Genomic DNA, 23821 nt, shown 5'->3' on the forward strand with positions numbered 1-23821 from the left:
GGAAGCGGAAGCGGGGTCGCGGCGATCATGGTGCCGCTGGGGCGGGGAAGGAGCCGCCGCCGGCACCCGGTGAGCGGCCGGGAGGGAGCGGGACGGGGGAGCGGAGCGGGGACGGGCTGAGCCCAGCGCAGCGCTGCGGTTTGCACAGGCACCGGCAGTGCGCCGCGTGAGGGAGCGCCGCGCTCAGGGCGGCACCGCCGCGCTCGGCCCGGCCCGGCCCCGCCGCCACCGGCCGCGCTGGGGCCGTGCGTGAGGGCGGAACGGGGCTCGGGCCGGGCCGGCAGAGCCGCCTGACCCGCTCTCTGCCCATGGTTGTGTTGTAGATGAGCCGTTGCGGCCGGAGCTCGCGGTGAGAGGCGCGGAGCCATGGGCGAGAACAGCCCCGAGGGCAACGCCGTCTACTATGAAGGGGAGGAAGACGATTTAGCCCAGGATGAAAATATGATGAGGTTCGCTGACAAAAACGGGCTGGTGTCCTCCTCGTCCGGGACGGTGTATGACAGGACAACCGTGCTCATCGAGCAGGACCACAGCGTGCTGGAGGATGAGGAGGATGAAGGACAGTGCGGTGACCACTTGCCTTTTTTACCCGAGGGTCACGAAGAAGGATTTCATTTAATAGCAGATCATGAAGGGATGTCACAGGGTTACGTGCAACACATTATTTCTCCAGATCAGATCCACTTGACAATAAATCCTGGTTCAACTCCCATGCCGAGGAACATCGAAGGAGCAACTCTCACTTTGCAGTCTGAGTGCCCAGAAACCAAGAGGAAGGAAGTGAGTACCTGAATGTGACTCTGGGCTTTGTACACCTTAAAGGCTTTGAAATGGGCTGGTTTTCAGGAGAGGGGCAGCAGTTTTGCTGTTTTTCATGAGAGGAGCAGTAGTTTTGCTGTTTTTTCATGAGAGGAGCAGTAGTTTTGCTGTTTTTCATGAGAGGGGCAGAAGTTTTGCTGTTTTTTCATGAGAGGAGCAGCGGTTTTGCTGTTTTTCAGAGGTTTTGTGTAAATCTGCTCTGGTTGTGATCCCCAGCTTTGCAGGGTGTGTGTCCCAGCACAGCTGCCAGGGCCATCCCTGTTCCCTCTGACACCAGCTGCTGCCCCAGGAACCTGCCAGAAGGCACTTGGTGGCACTGGATGGCAGGAGGGTGTGGCTCTGGCACACCTTTGTGTCAGTGGTGTGTGATATTTTAGTGATCCTCAGGTTTTCTTCTGCTCTGGCCTTTTTTTGTGAGTTCAGAGGCAGCTGAAACAGCCTGAGCTGTTACTCTGGGCTTGGCCACATTCTCACATTCAGGTCACACTTAAGGGCCAGGCCATTGCTGGGAGCTGGAGTACCACGTGTGAGAGGCCAAATTTTAAATTATTTGTAGTTTTATTGTGTCACAGGGATGCTGTGAGAAGAAGAAGAAGAAGGAAGCTTTAAGCTGATGTGTTTTGAAAGCTCAGGCCAGGCTGCTTGGTTAAAATGGAGTTTGCTCTTAATTCTGTTTCCCTAATGAATTCTTTATGGATGCACAGTGGGGATTGTCCTGGGACTCTTTTTGAGTTTGCCCTTAGAATTCAGTAGGGAAACTGAATTTTCTGGATGCACAGTGGGGAGGGCTTGTCCTGGGACTCTTCTTTTTGAGTTTGCTCTTAATTCTGTTTCCCTAATGATTTCTACCTGGATGCACAGTGGGGATTGTCCTGGGACTCAAAAAGAAGAGTTTGCTCTTAGAATTCACTGGGGAAACAGAATTATTTGGATGCACAGTGAGGAGGGCTTGTCCTGGGACTGTTTTCTTTTGAGTTTGCTCTTAATTCTGTTTCTCTAATGAGTTCTACCTGGATGCACAGTGGAGATTGTCCTGGGGCTCTTCTTTTTGAGTTTCCTCTTAGAATTCAGTAGGGAAACAGAATTATTTGGATGGACAGTGAGGAGGGCTTGTCCTGGGACTGTTTTTTTTGAGTTTGCTCTTAGAATTCAGTAGGGAAACAGAATTATCTGGATGCACAGTGGGGAGGGCTTGACCTGGGGCTCTTCTTTTTGAGTTTGCTCTTAATTCTGTTTCCCTAATGAATTCTATCTGGATGCACAGTGGGGATTGTCCTGGGGCTCTTCTTTTTGAGTTTCCTCTTAGAATTCAGTAGGGAAACAGAATTATCTGGATGCACAGTGGGGAGGGCTTGTCTTGGGACTCTTCTTTTTGGGTGCAAGAGCAAATGGAATTTGGCTGTGACACAAGCTCAGGGATGGTTTAGTGCTCCTTCTGTGGCCTGCCTGAGTTGCGTGAGGGGTGATGAGTGCAGGTGGCACAGTGACACTCAGCACAGAGCTGTCACTGTGGGGCTGAGAGCTGGGAAATGGGGCTGGGGGGCTCAGATCTGCAGCTGGGGAGTCTCAGTCCCCTTCTGGGCTGAGATGTGTTCAGTGAGCCTGTTTGAGTCTCCTGCTGTCAGTTATTCACCTTAGCAGCTGCTGAAATAATTCACTTTTTCTCCTCTTTGTGGGATCCTGAGCTGCTCCCAGAGCAGGGGGTGGGAGCTAAACAGGGTCAGTGGCTGCATGTGCAATTTAACTGACTGCATTTTTCACCTTTACTTTTTAGAAAATGCATGTAGGATGTGAAATTTCCTAGTGAAATGCTTTGTATGAATTTATTTTCCATTTCTGGAATTAATTTCCCAAAGCAGATACCATAATGATTTCCCACTGATACCACCATGTGAAAGCAGTGGCCCTGAGCACGTGTGAAAGGCTTTTTTGGCTGCTGTTTCAAAGGTCTGATAAGTTGTCTGGAGGTGAGGAAAGGAAAGCTCTAAAGGTCCCAAATATCTTGAGTCATCTCTGAAAATCAACAGCTCTGTTCTTTGGTACTTGCGAAATGTCTGCAACAGTTTTAACACTTGAAATAATTGTTTTAAAGTCTTAGATTTTCAGGTCAGCCTTAGACATTTATGAAGCTAAAAAGGGATTTTGTACTTTAGTACCTTTGGCTTTTTAAATTCTGTTATACATCTCACTGTAATTGTGTCGGTAAGAACAAACACGATTACAGTTTCTTATTTCAAACCCAGTTACTTGCTCACTGAAAATGTAGCCATTTGTGGGGAACGTGGTAACCTCAGGAAGAGTTAAAGGCAAACAGAGCAGTTAGTGTAGACTTTGAACCAGGGTGTGAGGCTCTGCTTTCTCCAGCCCTGTTGCCTATTGCACAACGAGTTTTCTGAGGTGAATGCTGGATCGTGTCTCTGCCAGCAGCACCTCACTGTCCCTGGCCTAAAGCCACAGCCTCAGAGTCCCTGGGCCCTGTGCTGCCTGCCCAGGGCTTGGCCTCTGCTGCTTTGTTTGTTTTGTGTTGTGCCCTGGTGCTGGGGCAGCCTGGAGCTCCTGCTGCTCTCCCTGTGAGGCTTTCAGATCATCTCTGATGGTTCTGTGTGTATGAGCAGTGAGCAGTGTTGATGTGCTGATGTGGAAAGAGAATTAAATGCTCTGGAGCTCCACAGAAAGGTTTGTTTTGCTCACAAGGTGAGGGTGATGTTGCTGCTTGGAAGGATTTGTGAAATAAAGATTTGGCCTTTAAACTGATACTGCCACCTTCCCTTACACATGGGCAGGGACAGCTGGGAACCAACCAGCTTAATCTGTAATTAATACTGTCCTTTTTCTTCTAAACCTAAAGGTAAACACCTGGAAAGCTTAACAGAACCCTCCCTTGATTTTCAGGTAGTTCTGCCTGTGTCAGATCCTTGTGTACCGTGGGAAATGTTGTGTAAAGTGTTAATTTCCAGCTGAAATGTTGTGTAAAGTGTTAATTTCCAGCTGCCTTAACAAGGAACATTTATTTCAGCACTGATACACAAATTGTACTGGATCTGGTGATCCTGGGGGAGGATCATGCACCCTCCTCATGCAATAAAATGTGTTTTCTGTGCTGGTGTGTTACTGCTCTGTGCTCTCATGTTGTGGCTGCCTCAGCACAGCCAGGCTTCCTAACTGCACTGGAACCATGCTGCAGTTCTGGGGTGTTTAGTGGTAATAAATGGCCAAGGATTTCTGCCTGATTTGAACTGTAAATTAAGGGCAGATTGTTTAGAGTGAAATTACTGTTTGATTTGAACTGTAAATTACAGGCAGATTGCTTAGGGTGAAATTACTGTTCCCTTCTCTGAGAATGCTGAGTGAGCAGTTGAAAATGTGAAGGATGAATTCCTTGTTTCCCCTGGCAGGTGGAAGCTCAGCCTAACACACACACACCTAACAGAGACTGGGGACCACAAAATGTTTCCCCTTCCTCCTCCTTGCCCAACTTTCTCTACTGAACATGACATCCCCTGGTCTGGGGTGTCCCTGGTCACTCAGGGTCAGCTGTCCTGGCTGTGTCCCCTCCCCACTCCCATTCTGGTGGGGCAGAATGAGAAACACTAAAAAAATCCATCTCTGTATTATCCAGCTCTGTGTTGAGCACAAATCCAGAACATTCTCTATACAGGTGAAGAAAATGAGCTCTATCCCAGCCAAACCCAGCACATTATGGTATTTCTGTGCCCTGTGTGTCTCACAGGAGGGTTTAGCATTTTCCAAACAGGAAAATGAATAGGAATAAATGAATAGGAAAAAAAAGTGTTTTACTGAGGCAAGGTGAAGGTGAATGCCATCCTGTTGTGGGAGCAACAAGAAATCATGGATTGAGATACACAAAAGATCACTCAGCTTTATAGAATTTTCCTAAAGGAGTCCTGCTGGCAGTTTTGTCCCCTATAAAACAGCTTGGAAGTGACCAAGAAGCTATTTCTGTTTTGTTATGGAGAACTGTCCAGAGCTTGATTTATAGCTGGTGTGACTTGCCAAGTCCTCTCTTGGGCTCCTCAATCACTATGAGGTGTTGAGGTTTCTGAACTTTGACAGTCAAATGAAAGCCATCAGTCTGGTAATTAATGGTGGAGGAATAACTTTATCCAGGGTTGTATTCCTTGTGCTTCACAAGAGAGGATGAGATTTCCTGAGGTGTCACCACTTGCACAAATGATCCCTTGTGCCTGTACCAAATGGAGTTCCTTGAGAAGCTGTCCTGGGGATCTCAGTGGCTTACTGAGAAATCTGTGACAGCTGTATGTGGGTGTCCCTGTGACCTGGTGTGATCCATTACACTTCAGGCACTGCCTGTTTCAGTAGCCACAGAAGGCAAGAACAAGGCTCACTGAATTTGGGATAGAGTGAAGTAATGAATGGACTGGTGGTTAGACCATGGGAGATGGGAAAACTGTTTTGCTCAAGGTGTTGATGAGAATTCAGCACACAGGGCAGTGGGTTTGAGCATTGCCACAGTGCATTTTCCTTTGTCTCCCTGCTCCACCAATGAGTAGCTCTGCAGGAAGCACCAAATTAAAATTCAGGTGCTACACATGTGGGTAGTGGGCAGGTGTGATGGCTCCTCCATGCTCTTTCCAACTGTTTTATCAGATTTTTGGCTAGAAAAATTTTGTGATTTTCCTTTTTTTCCCCTTATTTTGGATTCCTGTTCTGCAAGCCCAGCTGCTTCCCCCTGTGCCACTCCTTCCTCGCAGAGCACAGCAGAAATGTTCTTGTCAGAGAATTAAGCAGCAATAAGTTTTTTGAGGGGGCCTTGGGGTCAAAATCTGTTATCTGACTGCATCAAAGGACTCCATCCATGTGTGGATTCCAGAAATTATTAAAAATGATTGATCATGCAGCATTTTGTCCTGCAGGTGAAGCGCTACCAGTGCACCTTTGAGGGCTGTCCCCGCACCTACAGCACCGCTGGCAACCTGCGCACGCACCAGAAAACGCACCGGGGGGAGTACACCTTTGTGTGCAACCAGGAGGGCTGTGGCAAGGCCTTCCTCACCTCCTACAGCCTCAAAATCCACGTCAGGGTGCACACCAAGGAGAAACCCTTCGAGTGTGACGTGCAGGGCTGTGAGAAGGCGTTCAACACACTGTACAGGTGAGCTGGTGTTCAGCACTGTACAGGTGAGAGGGTGTTCAACACACTGTACAGGTGAGGGGGTGTTCAACACACTGTACAGGTGAGAGGGTGTTCAGTGCTGTGCAGGTGAGGGGGTGTTCAACACACTGTGCAGGTGAGAGGGTGTTCAACACTGTACAGGTGAGGGGGTGTTCAACACCCTGTACAGGTGAGGGGGTGTTTAACACACTGTACAGGTGAGGGGGTGTTCAACACTGTACAGATGAGGGGGTGTTCAGTGCTGTGCAGGTGAGAGGGTGTTCAACATTGTGCAGGTGAGAGGGTGTTTATCACACTGTACAGGTGAGGGGGTGTTCAACACTGTACAGGTGAGAGGGTGTTTAACACACTATGCAGGTGAGAGGGTGTTCAACACACTGTGCAGGTGAGGAGGAGTTCAGTGCTGTGCAGGTGAGAGGGTGTTCAACACACTGTACAGGTGAGGGGGTGTTCAGCACTGTGCAGGTGAGAGGGTGTTCAATATTGTACAGTGAGAGGGTGTTCAACACACTGTACAGGTGAGGGAGTGTTTATCACACTGTGCAGGTGAGAGGGTGTTCAACACTGTACAGTGAGAGGGTGTTCAACACTGTACAGTGAGAGGGTGTTTATCACACTGTACAGGTGAGAGGGTGTTCAACATTGTACAGGTGAGCTGGTGTTCAACATTGTACAGGTGAGCTGGTGTTCAGCACACTGTACAGGTGAGGGGGTGTTCAACACACTCTGCTGTCCAGCACTGTGTAGGTGAGGGAGTGTTCAGCACTACAGGTGCGAAAGTGTTCCAACACTGTACAGGTGAGGGGTTTTTTATCACACTACAGGTGAGAGGGTGTTCAGTGCTGTACGGGTGAGAGGGTGTTTATCACACTGTACAGGTGAGAAAGTGTTCCAGCACTGTGCAGATGAGCTGCTGTTCAGCACTGTGCAGGTGAGTGTGGTGTTTATCACACTGTGCAGGTGAGCTGGTGTTCAGCACTGTGCAGGTGAGAGGGTGTTCAGCACTGTGCAGATGTTCAACACTGTGCAGGTGAGAGGGTTTTTATCACACGGTACAGGTAGAAAGTATTGCAACACTGTGCAGGTGAGCTGCTGTTCAGCACTGTGCAGGTGAGTGTGGTGTTTATCACACTGTACAGGTGAGCTGCTGTTCAGCGCTGTACAGGTGAGTGTGGTGTTTATCACACTGTACAGGTGAGCTGCTGTTCAGCGCTGTACAGGTGAGTGTGGTGTTTATCACACCGTACAGGTGAGCTGCTGTTCAGCACTCCAGGTGAGAAGGCTCTGGTGAATTTTCTTGTAGGTGTGGCTGTTGCTGTTCTGCAGGTTCCATTTGCTTTGTGTTGATGTTTGAATACAATTGTTTTGCCTCTTCCACGTACAGGTACAAATAAACACCTCATATAAACCCCTCAAGTGTGGCATTGCTGTCCAAAAGGTAGAATGACATAATTGTGGTGTCTTCTTTATATTCCAATAGCATTAAAGGTGGTGGATGAACACAAGGGTGTCTCAGCTTTGTTGGAGGACCTTGGAACTGATAGCAGTCACTGCCGTGGGCTCATTACCTCCTGTCAGAATATTCTGTCTTTGATCCTGTCCTACACATCTGAAAGAATGCCCTGCTTGCCTCAGGCCAAGTCTGTCTTATCCTACCAGCCCTAAGATGGATTTTTTTGACATGTTTTTTAGGTTGAAAGCACATCAAAGGCTTCACACAGGGAAAACATTTAACTGTGAATCAGAAGGCTGCAGCAAATACTTCACAACGCACAGTGACCTGAGGAAGCACATCAGAACACACACAGGAGAAAAGCCATTTCGGTGAGTTCCTGACTGCTGTGCTGGCTCCTGTGGCTCAGGTAATGAGGCACCTGTGCCAAAAAGCAGCTGGTACTGCTCTGAACGGAGTGGTGATCTCCTGAGAAATAAGTGAAGGTGCCTGGCTGGCACTGGAGCCTCGAGCTCCCCCAGTTTCCTTTAGCAGTGGGTGCAGTGATTGTCCTAAAAGGCAAGAACAGTTAAGGTAATTTTTTAAACAAACCTATGCCATGGTGAGCATCTTTTAAAACACATTGCTGCTCTCTGCTGGGATGTATTCCATGTATATTCCATGGAGGAGACACCCCAAATGCTGCCTTTGTGCTTGGATTTTAAAGTCCTGCTCAGAGCCCTGCTATGATGTGTGCAGCATGCACAGCAGCTGCTGTTAGCTAACAGAGCTTAGCTTTGGGCTTGCTTTTTAGAGTCTGGGACTGTTGCAAAGCATGATTTAATGTTGTAGCTAAAGCATTGAAGGGGCTGATGCTGACTCTCCTGTGATGCCTCATTCAGGTGTGAGCATGATGGCTGTGGGAAGGCTTTTGCTGCAAGCCACCACCTCAAAACACACGTTAGAACACATACTGGTAAGTTCTATGAGGTTTTTTTCATTTTCTTTAATTAAGCTTATTAAGTTTATATTAACTCTCAGAATCCTAATATGAATTTATAGTTGAGAGTGACCCTGAGTTGAGTGGCTCAGGTGACAGGTGTGAGGGAGGGGGTAGCATCCAGAGAGACCTTTGCAGGCTGGAGGAGTGTGCCCATGTGAACCTCATGAGTTTAAAAAAGGCCAAATGCAAACTCCTGCACCAGGCCAATCCAAGTTTTCCAGTTATATTTATGCTTGACAGGTCTTGAATTCAATGAACATGTTATCACAAAGGTACGAGTAATGATGCATAACAATTAAATATTGTGTTGTGTGTCAGTTCCCATGGTGAGATGGAAAGCACTCACCTGCAGGACTCCCAGGAATGCTGAATGTGTGAAGGGACATTAAACATCTTGTTTGTATGAAATACTGCTCTGAAAGGTGCTTTAAAAGTGTGTAGGATGTTTTTAAGTTTGTTATACGTGTTCTGTGCTGCCTCTAGGAGAGAAACCCTTCTTCTGTCCCAGCAATGGTTGTGAGAAGACTTTCAGCACCCAGTACAGTCTCAAGAGTCACATGAAAGGTCATGAGAAGGGACAAACCTATAATGCACTTCCCAATAACAATGTGTCTGAGGTTAGTAGCACTTCTGCTTCATGTTTCTGTGTTTGGATATAAACTATACCTTGGGGAGGAAATAATTTGATCTGCAGCTTGTTCTTAAGGTGTAACATTTAAGACTGGGATTTTCAAATACTAACTGGGAAGTTTTAATTTTTTTTATTTTCTAAAAGTTGATTTGTTCCTATGCTAATTTAAAATTCTGGGTTATATGGCTTTTTGACAGAGATATTAAGAATCCTTGATAGCTGCTAAATATCCTTTGCTTAAAAATCTTTTTCCTTTGATTTTAGAACTGAGACTTAGGTCTCATATAAGCAAAGCATGGACTCTCAAAAGTAATTTAAAACATTTCTGACATTATTCTTTTAATATATAATTCAAATTATTGTTCTTTTTTCACAGGATACAAGTCACTCACTGTGTCTGAGCGATTTAAGCCTCATATCAACAGATTCAGAATTGCGGGAGAACTCTAATCCAGTAAGTCCTGAAATTGCCTCATCCTCATTTGAATTTTGGTTTTGTCCTCCAAAATGTGCTGGGCTTAATTCAACCTGCTATAGGAAGCTCTGCATCTGATTTTACCATAACAGTGTTCTTGCTTCTTGATAAGTCTTGACTGAGTTGGATTTTACATAGAGGAAAATGAGATGCTGAGGAGGCTGTGTTGTTCTTTGTGCTGTGGGAGCAGGGTGCAGCTCCTGTGTGCATTCTGCTCCTGTGGATGGCCAGAATTGCATAGTCCAGGATATAAAATGGAGCTATTTATCCTGCTCCAGAAAAGGTTCTGCAAGCAGCCAATTAATGTCTGTTTCTGATGGAGTACTGCAAGAAATAAGGGTTAAACAAAGAGTGGATGCAGAGGAATATATTTTACTTTTGAAGAAGTTACTTATTTTTGTAGGGGTTGCTGATTATGTTGGTAAATTTGATTACAGGTAGTAAGAACTAGGTGTAAATTTACAGCATGTAAGTAATAGGTGTTGCCATTGCTGAGGGTGACTGATTCTTTGAAGGAGTGTTACTGACATGCTCACACTGCTTGACTGGGGTTTGTGGAGACCTGAGATACAACATTGTGTGATGTTTTCCTCTTTGTTTTTGTTTGTCAGACACATGGACAGGACCTCAGCACAATCTCACCAGCAAGCATCTTTGAGTCTATGTTTCAGAGCCCAGACCACACTGCAAATCAGGATGACTCTCAGCAGACAGGTACCTGTTGTATCACTGCTGTCAAAGGGAACTTTTTGCCAGCTCTGCATGCATGTGCTGAATTCAGCATTTCAGACTGAAGCTTAATGCTCAGCATAACTCTAAGAAGGAAAAATAACTTTAACTGCAGGGTTGAAATTCAGGGTGTTGGGATGAATGGTGTGCAGAGGCTGTGGGACACTCAGTGATGGGGAGGTGATGGAGAACACTGTCCTGCAGTACTGGCACAGGAGCTCTCAAGCTGTCCATGTCATCCTGTTTTCAGGGTTCCCTCTTGAAGTTGCTGCTGATAAAAGGCTTATTAGGGAGAGCTGATCGGGCTCAGTGTAGAGCCCAGTGTTACCAACTTCCTGAATTTGCAGCTACTTTAAGATTTCACTGCTAGGGTTATTTTTGAGCACTTAATGAAGTTAGGAACGTGCTAATGCTTTACTTGGCAAAAATCCATCAGCTAGCTGCTGAGTTCATTAAAAAATCAGTTCATTCAGACTTGATGAGAGCAGATGCATTTATATTTTTTCTGTTTCTCTTCCAGCAGCTCCGTTGATTGAAGGGTTTAACGGCGACGCCGACTCGGTGGCTGCGGTCCCGCCCCCAGCAGCAGACGCGGCCTCCTTGTCCCTCCCCCTGGTGCTGCAGCTCGGCCTCCCCGAGCCGGCTCAGGCGGCGCTGCAGGGCTCGGCAAACCCTGCTGCTCCCTCCTCCATCGCCCCCAGCTCACAGCCAGCTGCGTTTGGGAATCCTGCTACTGTTTTACAATCCCCAGAAGTGCCTGTTCCTCACAGCACACCGTTTGCAGCCAGTCACCAAGACTTCCTGCAGCACAGCCAGCCTCCACCACAGCCCATCGTTCAGGGACTGTCAGTGGTTGCTGGGGCTCCTGCCCCCACAGCCCCCAGTGGCACTGAGCCCCTGCCAGCTGTAGTTCAGACTGTGCCTGTTGGTGCAAACCCTGTTCTGACCAGTAACCCCACTATAACCATTACTCCTTCTCCAAGCACCGCCATTCTGCAGCCCAGCATTGTCATGGGAGAGCAGAACTTACAATGGATCTTAAATGGTGCCACTGGTTCCCCACAAAGCCAAGAACAAATGGTCAGTACATCCAGCAGGGCTTTGGAACCTTTGCTTTTGAAAGGGGAGGGGGTCAAACCTGTAAGATAATCCCCAGGATGCATATGGTGTAATGTTTGTCATGTTAATGTGTATACACATCACCAATGCAGCCCCTGGAATAGGCAGGGAAATAATTAGAGCACAGAAAAATCCAGGGTGCAGAAAGATCTTTTTTTTCTTCTTTCCTTTCTTTCCTTTTTATCCTTTCTCTCCGTTCTCTCCGTTCTCTCTGTTCTCTCTGTTCTCTCCGTTCTCTCCGTTCTCTCCTTTCTCTCCTTTCTCTCCTTTCTCTCCTTTCTCTCCTTTTTTTTCTTCTTTCCTTCTGCCAGCAGGTGTCAGTGTGTTTATCTAGGACAGGGATACACATGGGCCTTAATGTATTGCTTTTAATGCAAAGAAGCACAAAAGACTCTGTAAAGGTTGTGTTTAGGCATTTTGTAATCTCTGTCTCTGCCTAATTTTGACTGATAATGAAAAGAGATTTTCTGGAAAGAGAATGTTTGTGGTTTTCCAGTAAATCTGGGTAGCTGAAACTTCAGGAGTTTTCTCTTTGACAATATTGGTGCCACTTTAGGCTCTCAGCTGTAGGTGGACTGGAGTGAGTGGTTGCAGGTACAGGCAGTGGGAGCACACAGGGCAGTGTTTAAGAATTCAGTCATTGAATTGTCAAAATCCACAGCCTGAATTTGCCAGCAGATAATGCAGGGGATGTTATGCCAAATCTTTAGGGTCGTTGAAACGATTCTTCGAGTTGTTTTCCTGCATGTGTCTTTGGAATATGTATATTGCTGTTAAAAATTTGAACAACAGAAATTTAATTTGAGTCAATTCACACTTTTTTCTTGTTTGTTTTTTTCTTTAAAGCCACAAGTTCCAAAAGTAGTAGAAAAGGTGTTTTTTACCACTGCATTACCAGTAGCTGGTAACACAGGTAAGCGTGACACTGAACTAATTGATTGAACAAAGCTGATTTCTCTCTCCCTGCTGTGAAATGATGTGGTTCCATTGTGTTTTTTCTGTTTCACCTTCAGGAAACCCTGTTCAGCAGATTGGTCTCAGCGTTCCTGTTATCATTATCAAGCAGGAGGAGGCCTGCCAGTGCCAGTGTGCCTGCCGAGACTCTGCCAAGGACAAAGCCACCTCCACCGTGAAGAAGGAATGTTCCTCACCTGATTCAAAAGCTTTGGAGCAGCCAGCTTCCCAGCTGCAGCCTCAGACCTTTCCTTCCTCCTCTGCTCCTGCTTCTTGTGGGCAGAGCAGTCAGATAGTTAACCCTTCAGACTCCCAGACTGAAACATTAAGTGCCATGGATGTATCGGACTTCCTGTCCCTCCAAAGCCCTGAAACCCCGTCTAATATAATTCCAATTGAAGCACTACTGCAGGGTGAGGAAGAAATTGGTTTGAATAGCAACTTCTCTAAGTGAAGATGTTCCAGATTTTCCTTTGCACCTGGAGGGTAAAACCCTTCTCCTTTAGAAGCAGAAACTGAAGGATCCATTCTTATTCCTTCCTCTTTGGAAGTTTTGTGGCTTATTTCTGCTTCACGGATGTCATCTTAGTCACGTCCCAGGTACATCCACCTTTGAGATTCTATCTAAAAAAAGAAAAGGTAAAAAAATGAAAAAAAAAAAAAGAAATAGCTAAGTTATATATGAACTGTTTTGGCTGCACTGTCTGTCACTTTTGCTTGTCATATGTGAACACAGAAGTTAAGGTTACTCGTGTGCAAAAAGATTTTTAAAAGGAAATGGGGGGTTACTTTGTCTCCAATTGCACATCACTTATGTTTGGGATTAAGGTACTGGCAGCAAGTGGGTCTTTGTTACAACTTCTTGGGTCTCTAATCTTCTCCTGTCTCTCATGTCTCTACTAACCATGCACTAAGGGGAGCCCAGGAAAGGAGGCTGTGGGGGAGGAAATGCCACAGCTGGGGAGAGGATTTATCTGCAGTGTGATTGGAATGTGATGGTCACATACCTGGTGGGGAGCTGGTGCCTGGTTTTGCTGTGTACTGCTGCTCTTACTGAAGCCTTCAGGAGCTTTGAGGGAGTTTATTCAGAATAGATCTGTTCATTTAATTCCACTAGGACTCAAGTATGTTGCAGACACTGTGTCACAACGTGGAAGCAGCTGGAGCTGCTGCTGGCTCTGGCTCCAGAGTCTTTTCTTGGCCTCTCTAAAGGGTGCAGTGAGTGCCAGGTGTGGTCAGGTTGGTGCCTGCTGCTCTTTTGATTTCTTAGGCTCTGTTCAGCAACAAGTCATCATCCTAACCCTGGGACTGTTGAATCAGGAGCACGGTGCCTTTGCTGGTTACTCTCATCTTTTGTGAAGAACAACCCTTAAGAAAATTTTGAGAAAGATTCAACATAAATTCAGTTGGAATTCAGTGAGTCTGTCCTTCAGTTGTCCATACATGCTTCTTTTTTTTTTTCCAGTGAGCTATATAATTTCTGCCTGACTCTGCCTCCAGCCTGCTGCAATGCCAGCTTTTTGTGCACGGGGCTATTTCTTGACTAAAAGATGTTACTCAACAGAATAGTTTTTCATATCAAACTGAGAGTCTATATTCTAACCTACTCAGGGTAAATCAAATCCAAACCCCCCCTTCCACCAAAAAGCCTGTAATGTTGCAATAAATGCAGTCTCATTCTAAATGGTTTATTTATGCTGCATTATTTTAAAATATGTAATTTTATAGTTTTTATCCATCTTTCTGGCTTTGGCTGTCAGTTTTCTTGTGTTAAAAGAAAAGAATATTAAATAGTCTTTATTCAGTTTACAGTGTTGTCGTTAGTGAGATACAAAGATAATGACTGTAAGCCAATTAGCAGGGAGTGCCCCTGCACTCAATTTAGGAATACAAATAGTGGATAGAGATCTTTCACTCTTTGTGTTTGATCAGAGCTGCTCTCTGTACCTCTGGGGAGGGAGAACCCTGGTGTTTGATCCTCCTGTGACATGCTCAGTGTAGCCTGGCCAGCATGACAGTGGCATCAGCCACTCTTGTGCTGTTCCCTGAGAATGCACTGCCCAGGCAGGCTGAAAGGGCTGAAGGGAGCTGGCATTTCCCTCCTGCACAGCTTCTGTGAGGTGCAGAGGGGAAAGAGCTGCGTCCTGTGTGTGCCAGGAACATTCCATGCCTGGGGCATGCCAGGGCACAGAGCTCAGGGCTGGCAGGGATGAACTCAAGGGCATCACCCATGCTGGTGGTGTTTCCTCTGGGTGTGTGTGTGCAGCAACATCCACACAACAGGTGAACAAAGCATTTCTTGTTTTGTTCCTGTCGTGGCAATCCTTGTGGTGGCTCCTTTGCTTTTCTCCTCCAGCTTCATTTTGTGCTGCAGTTGAGCTGCATGGCAGCAAGAGCTGATTTGAGCACAAAGTACAAATCCTTTGTAGAGGAGTCTCTGCCAGCTGCTCTGCCCAGAGCTCAGCCTGGGAGTGCACTGAGCACTGCCTGGGGCTCCCTCTGGTGCCTCTCACCGTGGCCTCAGGCATTTCCTTTGGCCAAGTGCAGCTGTGGTGTTTGAGGGTGGTGTGGGTGTGTGCCTGATGCAGGAGTGTGTAGATCCCCCAGGAGTTGTGGGGTTACCTCTGATGGGTCCCAGATGTGGCCTGCACTGTGACAGCTGGGCAATTTAGCAACCCCTTGTGAGCCTTCACAGCCTTCAGGGAGGCTTTTTTACTTTTGCTACTTAGGAATTAGTCAACCTAAAACCCTCTTCTGGTTGGACCAGAGAGCATCTTCAGAAACTCTTTTGTGGCTGAAATGAGTAGAAGAAACTACCAAAGTCTCTGAACTGGGAAGCTCAATGTGAAGCTGCAGTGATGGGCACCAGTGCCCAGGGTCAATCAATCTCTGCTGTTTCTCTTCACAGCTGCTGGGTTTTTTTTTTTTGTTGTTGTGTTCCAGGAAAAGCACTATGTCCTGCTGATTCTTTGGTGCATTGGGTTTGCCATTTCCCTCTTATCCATGCATCAGGCAGGCTGCAATTCAGGTGGAAGTGGTTAGAGCTTGTACTGAGGCAGGAGCAAGTGATGCTGTGAGCACACAGGCTGTGCATCCACTGTATTTTACAGGTGTGTGTGCTTTTGTTGTTTGTTGTCCCTCTGCTTTCCAGAGTGTTTGTGCTGCGTGTGTCTGAGGTGTTTCCACATTTGCATCATCCCCAGTTCTGTGTGAGATCAGACTGTGCTCCAGGGCAGTCTGTGCCATGCTGGGATGGAGGGAGATGCAAGGGCAGCTGCAGCAAAGCCCTGAGATTCTGCAAGGCCAGAGATTTTCCTGTCCTCTCCTTGCTGCCCCAGCATTTAGCATATTCACTATTCATGGTTAATCAAAGGGGGAATTTCTGCCCTGGGTTCCCAGAAAAGGGTTAATGTGCTGGAGTCTCTGGGAACAGCATGCCTGCCTCTGTAAAGTCTGCATGAACCCCTTTAATTATCAGTCAGAGAGCAAAAGTCACCTGTTTTGTGCTAGTGGGGTTTACTTGGTCACTCATAATTTCTAGATGGGTGTAGAAGCTCAAATATGTAGAGAGGGTCGAGTTACTGACTTTGGTAGCTTTGGTCACCAAGCAAGGACCCAAATGAGCAGGCTGAAGGTTGGAGAAATTGCTTTTTATGTTTCTAGGTGGGGGGTGGGAGGGTGGGGTAGAAAATCAGCACTGATTGAATGCTGGTACTGAATTACAATGGAACAAAGTACGAGTTGGACACTTGTGTGATGCTGAGTGTCCCCAGGAAGACAAGTTTGCAGAACCTCATACTGGTATCTAAAAATGCACTTTAGGTTATTTTATCTTTAACCCAATTGCTGCAATTTCTTTTGTATATACTTTCACAAAGTTTATTTTTGCTCTGAGTAAAAGTTGACAGGGGTGTGCAAAGATGAGCACTTAACTTGGTGCAATACCTGTAGCTAAAGATCCTTGTGCTGTGTGGTCTGTGTGTCTGTCTGACAGAACAGCTGTGCTGGGTGCTGTGCTGCCCTTCCCCATGCCCCAGACAAATTATGCATCGTTAGCAAACGTCCAATCTATGCAAATAACCCTCTGAGAGCACTGTGCTTCTGCAGCCTTTTCTCTCAATGCTTTCTGGGGGCTGCTTGTCACTCCTGTCGGACATGCTGTGTCCCCTGGTGTGTGTCCTCCTTCCCCTGTCCTTCTGTCACCCACGTGGGAACACAAGTGACAAGCTGCTTTCAAACAGGCAATGTTGCACCTTTGAAATTTGTCCTCAAGATGGTTTCTGCTGTCCTGTTACTGCCTTATTTCTTGGGGGGGTGGCGTGGCTGGAGCCATGCACGTTGTCCTTGATCTGCAGCTGTTTCCAGCTCGGAGATAAGCTGGGCTCCTGGCATGGAGCTGTCCTTGGGGTGGTTGGAGATGAGCAGCAGCTGCTGGGCTGTGCTGAGGTGAGGAGCTGGGTCAGTGGGGCAGAGCAGGGGAGCTCTGGTGTCACAAAATCACTTCCACACCAGGCAGGGCTCAGAGCCTCAGATCCTCCCCACAGAACCAGGCCAGGGAGTTGTCTCCATGAAATTATTTGAGATCTGTGGGTGAAAAGTTCTGGGCAGGAGTTACCTGAGCTAGCTGGGCAGAACTGATGGAGTCAGTTTGGACTGTAAGGCAAAAAAGAAGAGCATGTCTTTAATGAACCCTATGAATTTCTGACTGCAGAGTTTTTAATTGTATACTATTTTTTCCGTAACATATTTTGGAAGCAATGTCGAGTTTTTATAAATGTTATCTGTAGTCAATTCTCATGGACAGGGCTGAACTTTTAACTTTTTTGTGTCTTGTCTTGATATCTATCACATGTTCTAGAAGTTGGATTCTGTGTCTGCACTGAGAAATGCAAATTAAACTGGATATTTATGTAGTAGTGTACATAGTCTAAGTGTGTGTTTTTGGAACTAGGTGAAACCCCACACCATGCTGCAGTGGTGTGCAAGCTGGCCAAAATTTGGTTCATTATGCAGTGTACACTTTCTCAAATAAATGCAGTTTCTACTTTTTTCTTAAAGAAAGATTTTTTTTCACATGACCTTTTCCAGCAGACTCGAGGGTGTGTTTGCAGTGCTGTAGTTGCAGTGGCTGGTGTTCCTGGTTTGTGACTCTCCTGTCCCCCTGCTGCTCGGGCTGACCCTGCTCTGTTCTGCCTCACCCAGCCTGGCCCCACACCGGGGGCAGCTCCAGCTCTTGGGGCTGGGGGGCTGCACTGCCTGGGGCTTTGGAGACAGCTGAACTAAACCCCAGCTTCTCGAGATTGTGTGTGTGGTGATAAAGGAATTTATTTAACTCTGAAACATGGGAACAAATGTGCTTACATTGAGCAATGTGAAGATGTTAGTTACAGGTACAGTACTTCCAAAGGAAGAGCATCTCCAAAACCCAAAAGAGTAAATATGAATTTGTATTTTTTGAAGAATGTGAAATAATGGTGTTTGCTTAATTGCTCATTTTGTATGAAGTTAATATTGTACTTTGAAATATCTGCAAAGAAGTGGAAATTAACCTTTTTGGAATTGAAAGCAATATTAATACTAATGGAATCCTAATTAAATGCTTATTTAAACATTGTGTTATAATAGTTTTTCCTGAGAGTATTCTGTGGGAGAGGAGTGTGAGCATCCCGCCCTGTCCCATTAGGAATTCCAACTCTGAAAGAGGCAGCGTTTGCCTTTTCCCAGCACTGGCCCAGCTTGGCCGCTCAGGTGCGGGAGGGAGTTGAAACCCAGAGCTGGGGATTCTCCCATCGCAGCCCTTCTTCTATCCCCGGTTCTTGCTCGGCTCTCTCGGCTTCTCTGCCTGCGGGCCGGGCTCGGCAGGGGCAGAGCGGGGGCCCTGAACAGCGCAGGGTTCGTGCCGAGCTCCGCGGGGTCTGTGCCGAGCTCCGCACGGTTTGTGCCGAGCTCCGTGCGGTTTGTGCCGAGCTCCGTGCGGTTTGTGCCGAGCTCCGTGCCGGGCTCCGCGGGGTTCGTACAGAGCTCCGCACGGTTTGTGCCGAGCTCCGTGCGGTTTGTGCCGGGCTCCGCACCGAGCTCCGCGGGGTTCACATCGAGCTCCACAGGGTTCGTACCGAGCTCCGCAGCTCTCCGAATGACCAGTCAAGAACCGTCCCTGGGGACAAACGGGCGCTTGGGGCTGTGCCTCCTCCTCAGGAGCACACGGGGTGTGGGAAGATACAGACCGAGTCCGTCTCGCTTTATTGTGAAATGTAAATAAATTTATTGCGATAAGGCACGAGCGCGGCGGCACCGAGCGAGCTCCAAGGCCACCACCGCTCCCTGCGCTCCCCCGCACCGCCCGGGCGTTCCCGGAGCCCCAAAGCCCTCGGTCCCACCGGGGCTCCTCAGGGCCCCGCGCCGCTGGCCGGGCCGGCTCCCACGGTCGCCTGCACCGCGGCCAGCTCCGCCAGCAGCTCCTCGCAGACGGCGATGCGGGAGCGCAGCCGCTGCTGGAAGATCTGCAGGAGGTCCAGCAGCGCCCGCACCATCCTCAGGCAGTCCAGGATCTGCGGGGAGACGGCGGGGACAGCGCTCACTCCCGGAGCCCCGGGACCCTCCCGTTCCCTCCCCTGCCCCTCCGAGGCCCCTGGCCGCTCCCGTTCCTTCCTTTCCCCCTCTGTCCCGCCGTCCCCTCTCCGGAACCCGGAGCCCCTGGCCGCTCCCGTTCCTTCCTTTCCCCCGGTCTCCCTGGCCGCTACCGTTCCCTCTGTTCGCCCCGCGTCCTCTCTCCGATGCCCCTGGCCGGACCCCCCAACCTCCCTGGCCGCTCCCGTTCCCTCCGTTCCCACCGTGTCCCCTCGTCCCCTCTCCTGATCCCTCGATCTCCCCGTCCGCTCCCGTTCCCTCCGTTCCCCCGTCCCCTCTCCGGACCCCCCGATCTCCCCGTCCGCTCCCGTTCCCTCCGTGTTCCCCCGATCCCCCTGGCCGCTCCCGTTCCCTCCCCGTACCCCCGCTCCCCCTGCCCACCCCCGTGTCCCCGTTCCCGCCCGTTCCCTCTCCTCACTTTCCGCTTTCCCTCCGCCTCGCTCGGCTCCCGCGCGCTCCCGGTCCCCATGGCGACAGCGGCCCCGCCCCGCCGGCGCCGTCAGTGCCGCGCGCCGGAAGTGCCGCCGCATGGCGCGGGCGGCGCGGCTGCTGGCGCTGGCGGCGGAGCGAGCGGCGGGGCCGGGCCTGGCCCCGGTACCGGGCCCGGGCCGTGCCCGCCTGGTGCTGCTGCCGCCCGCCCCTCATGGTGCGCAGGGGGAGCCAGCGGAGGGTGCAGGCCGCGGGCGGTGGCGGCAGGAGCCGGGCCCCGCGGAGTGGAGCGAGGCGGTGGCGGCCGCGGCCGGTGCCCTGCAGGCGGGCGGGCTGGTGGCCGTGCCCACGGACACGGTGTACGGCGTGGCCTGCCTGGCCCAGGACTCGGCCGCCGTGCGCAGCATCTACAGCCTGAAGGGGCGGAACGGAGCCAAGCCGCTCGCCATCTGCCTCGGGGACGTGGAGCGGCTCTACCGGTGTGTGGAGACCCCGCGGGACGGGTGGTGAACTAAATACGGCAGGAGATCTCTCTCCTTTTTAATACTTTGTTAAAAATCTGCTCGGCTGGGGAGAACCGACGGGTCGCGCTCACGCTGCTGCTGCTTCCAGGAGTGGCACGGAGGAGGAGGAGGAAAAATGCAGCTTTGTCTGCTGGTCTGCGGGCACAGCTGGGAGTTCCGTCCTCACGAGAGCATCAGGAGATTCCCCCTTTTTTGGTTTGACATTCGAGGTCTTTTTTCCAGCCGACATCTTTTAGGTTAGGGTGAGGGGTAAAAAGAGTCTTAGCGGACACTGGATTCTGTTCCTCACGTCTAGACATCACTTTGATCTCTTAATTCCGTGTTGGCTCATTGTTGTTAGGGGTTTTTGCTAGGTTTGGTGAGGGGTTTCTCCCTTTGCATGCCAGCCCTGGTGTCCCCTCCTCTTCCCCGTCCTCCAGGAAGCAGCAAGGTGTTGTTACTCAACAAAATGGGGAATTCCCAACCATCAACAACAGGTAGTTTCTCGGGTTTTTGGTTGTGAATTGTTGCCCCCAGATGTGCAGGATGTCTCTGCTTCCGCCCATGCAACTGAAGAACGAGTCTGGACTCTTCACTTTTCGGTCTTGAGGTTGTTTATTAATTCTTATCTATAAAATTTTCTTTCTGCCCAGCCAAGGTCAGCTCAGCAGGGCAGCCACAGGCACTCTGTGTTGTCCTTTTATACTACAAACTACGTATAACATATTTACACTTAATTCCCAATACCCATCACCTATGTTAGACAGTGCACTTCTGCTCTAAACCAATCCCAAAGTGCCAACATCACTGCAGAAAATGGAGAACAAGAAGAAGAAAGGCTGGACACGCCCAAGTTCCTCCATCTTGTCCCCATAACCTCCATACCAAAAATCCTAAAATCTTTATTTTCACCTTGTGATCATTTTGTTATTACACTATTCAAACCTGTGTGACTTTCAGGTCCTCATACAAAGCTGGTAACTTGCTCCAATGGTCAAAATCAAATTCCAGGTGTTCTGGGCTGTGTGCCAGGATCTCTGAGCCCCCAGTGGGGTCCTTGGCAACTCTGGACACCGAGAGGGATGTGCTGAGTTCTGACAACAGTTAATGAAAACGACAAGTGATTACAACAACAGAGAGTCAGAACTTCACCCTGGCAGCAACTAGCTCAACCTGTGAACCCTGAAACCTTTTTTAAAAAAATGGGCAGCTTTTCTACTTATAACTAGGAGCTGCCCCAGTGACCTGGCTGCTCCCTGTGCCCCCCTGATCCTGTTTTCTCTATCCCTGCAGGTATTGCCATGTCAATGTCCCCGAGGAGCTGCTGCGGGACCTGCTGCCAGGACCGGTGACCCTGGTGTTGGAGCGTTCAGAGGAGCTCAATAAGGACCTGAACCCCTTCACATCGGTGGGTCCTGGCTGCAGGGTTGGAGCAGGGGGCTGGTTTGGTGCTGCTGCTGCTGTAAATTTTGTGCTTAGCTGTAGGGGGATAGAATATAACAAAATAAAGATGGTGTAGAAAGTAATGTTACCCCTAAGGAGCTGCAGCTGGGGCAATTAGCAAGGATTAGGAACAGGCCTGACTTTAACAGGACACAGCTGTAAGAAATGAGAAAAGGTGCTGGGATGGATGGATGGATGGATGGATGGATGGATGGATGGATGGATGGATGGATGGAAGGAAGGAAGGAAGGAAGGAAATAAATGAAATAGAGATTTTTGGAGTTCACTTGAGTTAGCAATATGAATTAAGCCTTTAAAGTTTAGCCTGTAGAACTGTGTGTTGAATTTTAACCTTTTTACTTAAGAAATCTCTGCCATGGTACAAAGGGTATAGGAAAATGCAAATTTCTGATGTTTCTTGCATAAAGAACAATACCAGAGAAGACCAAGTGATACAAAAAGCCTGGATGGATGTGGGGCAGGGATGGATGGATGGATAGATGGATGTGGGACAGGAATGGATGGTGGGACAGGGATTGATGGTGGAACAGGGATGGATGGAGATGGGACAGGGATCTACAGTGGGACAGGGATGGATGGATGGATGGATGGTGGGGCAGGGATGGACCTGGGATGGAGATGGCTGGTGGGGCAGGGATTGATGGATTGATGATGGAGCAGGGATGGATGGAGGTGGGACATTGACCTGTGGTGGGACAGGGATGGATGGATGGATGGATGGATGGATGGATGGAGGTGGAGCAGGGATTCCTGGTAGGTTGAGAAGAGAACTGGAGTCAGTTCGTCACTTTGTGAAGAAGAGTCAGCGCTCTGAGGAGCTGCCCACAAGAAAACACCAAGAAGGTGTGAAACTTTTGTGATAAGGAGACAACAGTATGGACCCCCTGCAATAAGATGACAACACTCAGCTGTCCCCAGAGGTCCCTGTGTTGTCCTGCCCCTGGGACTGACCTGGACGTGGGGCCTGACTTGAGTCTTGTGTTACCCCAGGTCCAGCAGATGCAGATCTGCCAATTCTCCAGAGTTTCAGCTTCAAGCCAAGAGAGCTTTAGGCAATATTAAAGCTGGTTTCTGTGTGTGTGACTCTCTCCTGTCCCTCCCTCAGCTGGTTGGTGTCCGCATTCCAGACCACCCCTTCATGAGGGACCTGGCACGAGCCTGCCCGGGCCCGCTGGCCCTGACCAGCGCCAACATCAGCTCCCAGGGCAGCACCCTGACTGTGCTGGTGAGGCTCCTTCCCCTCCCTGGCATCTCCCTGGGTCTGGCAGAGCTTTAGCAATAATCCGAGGGCTGCTCTGCTGCTGTGTTTTTATTTTATTTAAATATACAAGCTGCTGTCAGGACTGTTACCCACGGCTCTCCTGCAGGAATTCCAGGACTTGTGGCCTCAGCTGTCCCTGGTCGTTGATGGAGGCCCCATAGGAGACATCCAGAGCCCAGAGTGTCGCCTGGGCTCAACTGTGGTTGACTTGTCTGTGTCAGGGAAATTCTCCATCATCAGGCCTGGCTGGTGAGTGTAGCTGGGGCTGCTCCTTTGCTTTAAACAGAGCAAAGCTTTTGGATAAGGGTGGGGCGTGCATTACCTTGCTTTGTTTGCTTTGCTTTGCTTCACTTCCCACAGCAGCTCCACCTTCCCATTACTGTTAACCTAATTATGAGCACACACAAATCCTCAGGAGCTCTCAAATTCCCCTTTCTCACCGGCTCTGTCAAGCTGTGGTTCCTGTAGTTTGTGCTCTCCTTGGCTTTAAGTACAATCCTTGCTGATTGCTCTTCCCCAGAAAATGCACTTTTAATGCTCCAAACCCTTTGTTCTCATGGTTCTGTTTCTCCCTACAGTGCACTGACACCCACAGTTGAGATCCTGAAGAAGAAGTATGGCTTGGAACCAGAATCCTCCTAACCCTTGGGCCTGGGAGCTGGTGGAGCTGGGCACTGTGTGCCTGTGACTCAGGACTGGGTGATCATGACCTTGTTTAATAAGGTCGATGGGTTATGTCAAGGTAAATTAAAAAAATATTAAAGAAGAAAGACTGGAAAACACTTTTGGACCTTTTTGTGCTGCTGTACTGTTCCCAAATGTCTGTTCTGTTACCCTGGTCAGGCTTTGTGAATACAGTGAAAAGTTAAATTGTTGTCAGGGTGGTGTCCTTGTGCCCCAGAGCTCACCCTGTGCCATCTGCACTGGAAGGAAAGCAGGTATGGAGGGGTTTGGAGCTCTGAGTGTGCTGTTCTTGTTCTAAATGTGATCAAAACCTTCTGGTAAAGCTTTTTCAAATTAAGCAAGTACAGTAACAAAAAGATTAAGGAATTCTGGGTTCAAGAAATGGTATGAGAAAGCATTAGTCATTAAAGGAATAAGTATTTCTCAGGATATGCAAACCTTGAAAAAGCTAAATGCTGGAAGGTCAGCTTTAGGTCAATGTATACTCACTGTCACTTTTAGAAAACTACAAATGTTAGAGTCAGAAAATAAACTCC

At 48.7% G+C, this 23821-nt stretch overlaps 2 protein-coding genes across 3 annotated transcripts; both read left to right on the top strand.

Moving 5' to 3' along the window:
* The first annotated feature begins 17 nt into the window (after nt 1-17).
* Nucleotides 18-14582, top strand: MTF1 (metal regulatory transcription factor 1). Of its 2 annotated transcripts, none has more exons than XM_054292548.1 (11): nt 18-69; nt 324-780; nt 5715-5953; nt 7667-7798; nt 8309-8382; nt 8893-9026; nt 9417-9494; nt 10127-10229; nt 10765-11324; nt 12210-12276; nt 12377-14582. In XM_054292548.1, exons 2-11 carry the CDS (start codon nt 367-369, stop codon nt 12769-12771), a joined length of 2196 nt encoding a protein of 731 aa, XP_054148523.1. In that variant the 5' UTR covers nt 18-69; nt 324-366; the 3' UTR covers nt 12772-14582. The 2 variants fall into 2 exon arrangements, with proteins under 2 accessions (XP_054148523.1, XP_054148524.1); XM_054292549.1 differs by having other exon boundaries at nt 10768-11324.
* Nucleotides 14583-19472: 4890 nt separating this feature from the next.
* YRDC (yrdC N6-threonylcarbamoyltransferase domain containing) lies at nt 19473-23558 on the top strand. Its single transcript, XM_054292580.1, has 5 exons — nt 19473-19852; nt 21170-21284; nt 22446-22565; nt 22708-22850; nt 23180-23558. The coding sequence occupies exons 1-5, from the start codon at nt 19473-19475 to the stop codon at nt 23241-23243; spliced, it is 822 nt and encodes a 273-aa protein (XP_054148555.1). The 3' UTR covers nt 23244-23558.
* The last annotated feature ends 263 nt before the right edge of the window (nt 23559-23821 follow it).

The sequence above is a fragment of the Melozone crissalis genome, unplaced genomic scaffold (genome assembly GCF_028551555.1).
Source record: "Melozone crissalis strain CALT ecotype California unplaced genomic scaffold, PUWL_Pcris_2 ptg000111l_1, whole genome shotgun sequence".
NCBI classification, from domain to species: domain Eukaryota; kingdom Metazoa; phylum Chordata; class Aves; order Passeriformes; family Passerellidae; genus Melozone; species Melozone crissalis.

Coding starts and splice junctions, on each gene's coding strand:
- MTF1 (XM_054292548.1), top strand. CDS start 367: ATGGGCGAGAACAGCCCCGAGGGCAACGCCGTCTACTATGAAGGGGAG. Junction 781..5,714: donor CAGAAACCAAGAGGAAGGAA/GTGAGTACCTGA, acceptor TTTGTCCTGCAG/GTGAAGCGCTACCAGTGCAC. Junction 9,027..9,416: donor CCAATAACAATGTGTCTGAG/GTTAGTAGCACT, acceptor CTTTTTTCACAG/GATACAAGTCACTCACTGTG.
- YRDC (XM_054292580.1), top strand. CDS start 19,473: ATGGCGCGGGCGGCGCGGCTGCTGGCGCTGGCGGCGGAGCGAGCGGCG. Junction 21,285..22,445: donor ACCTGAACCCCTTCACATCG/GTGGGTCCTGGC, acceptor TCCCTCCCTCAG/CTGGTTGGTGTCCGCATTCC. Junction 22,566..22,707: donor GCAGCACCCTGACTGTGCTG/GTGAGGCTCCTT, acceptor GCTCTCCTGCAG/GAATTCCAGGACTTGTGGCC.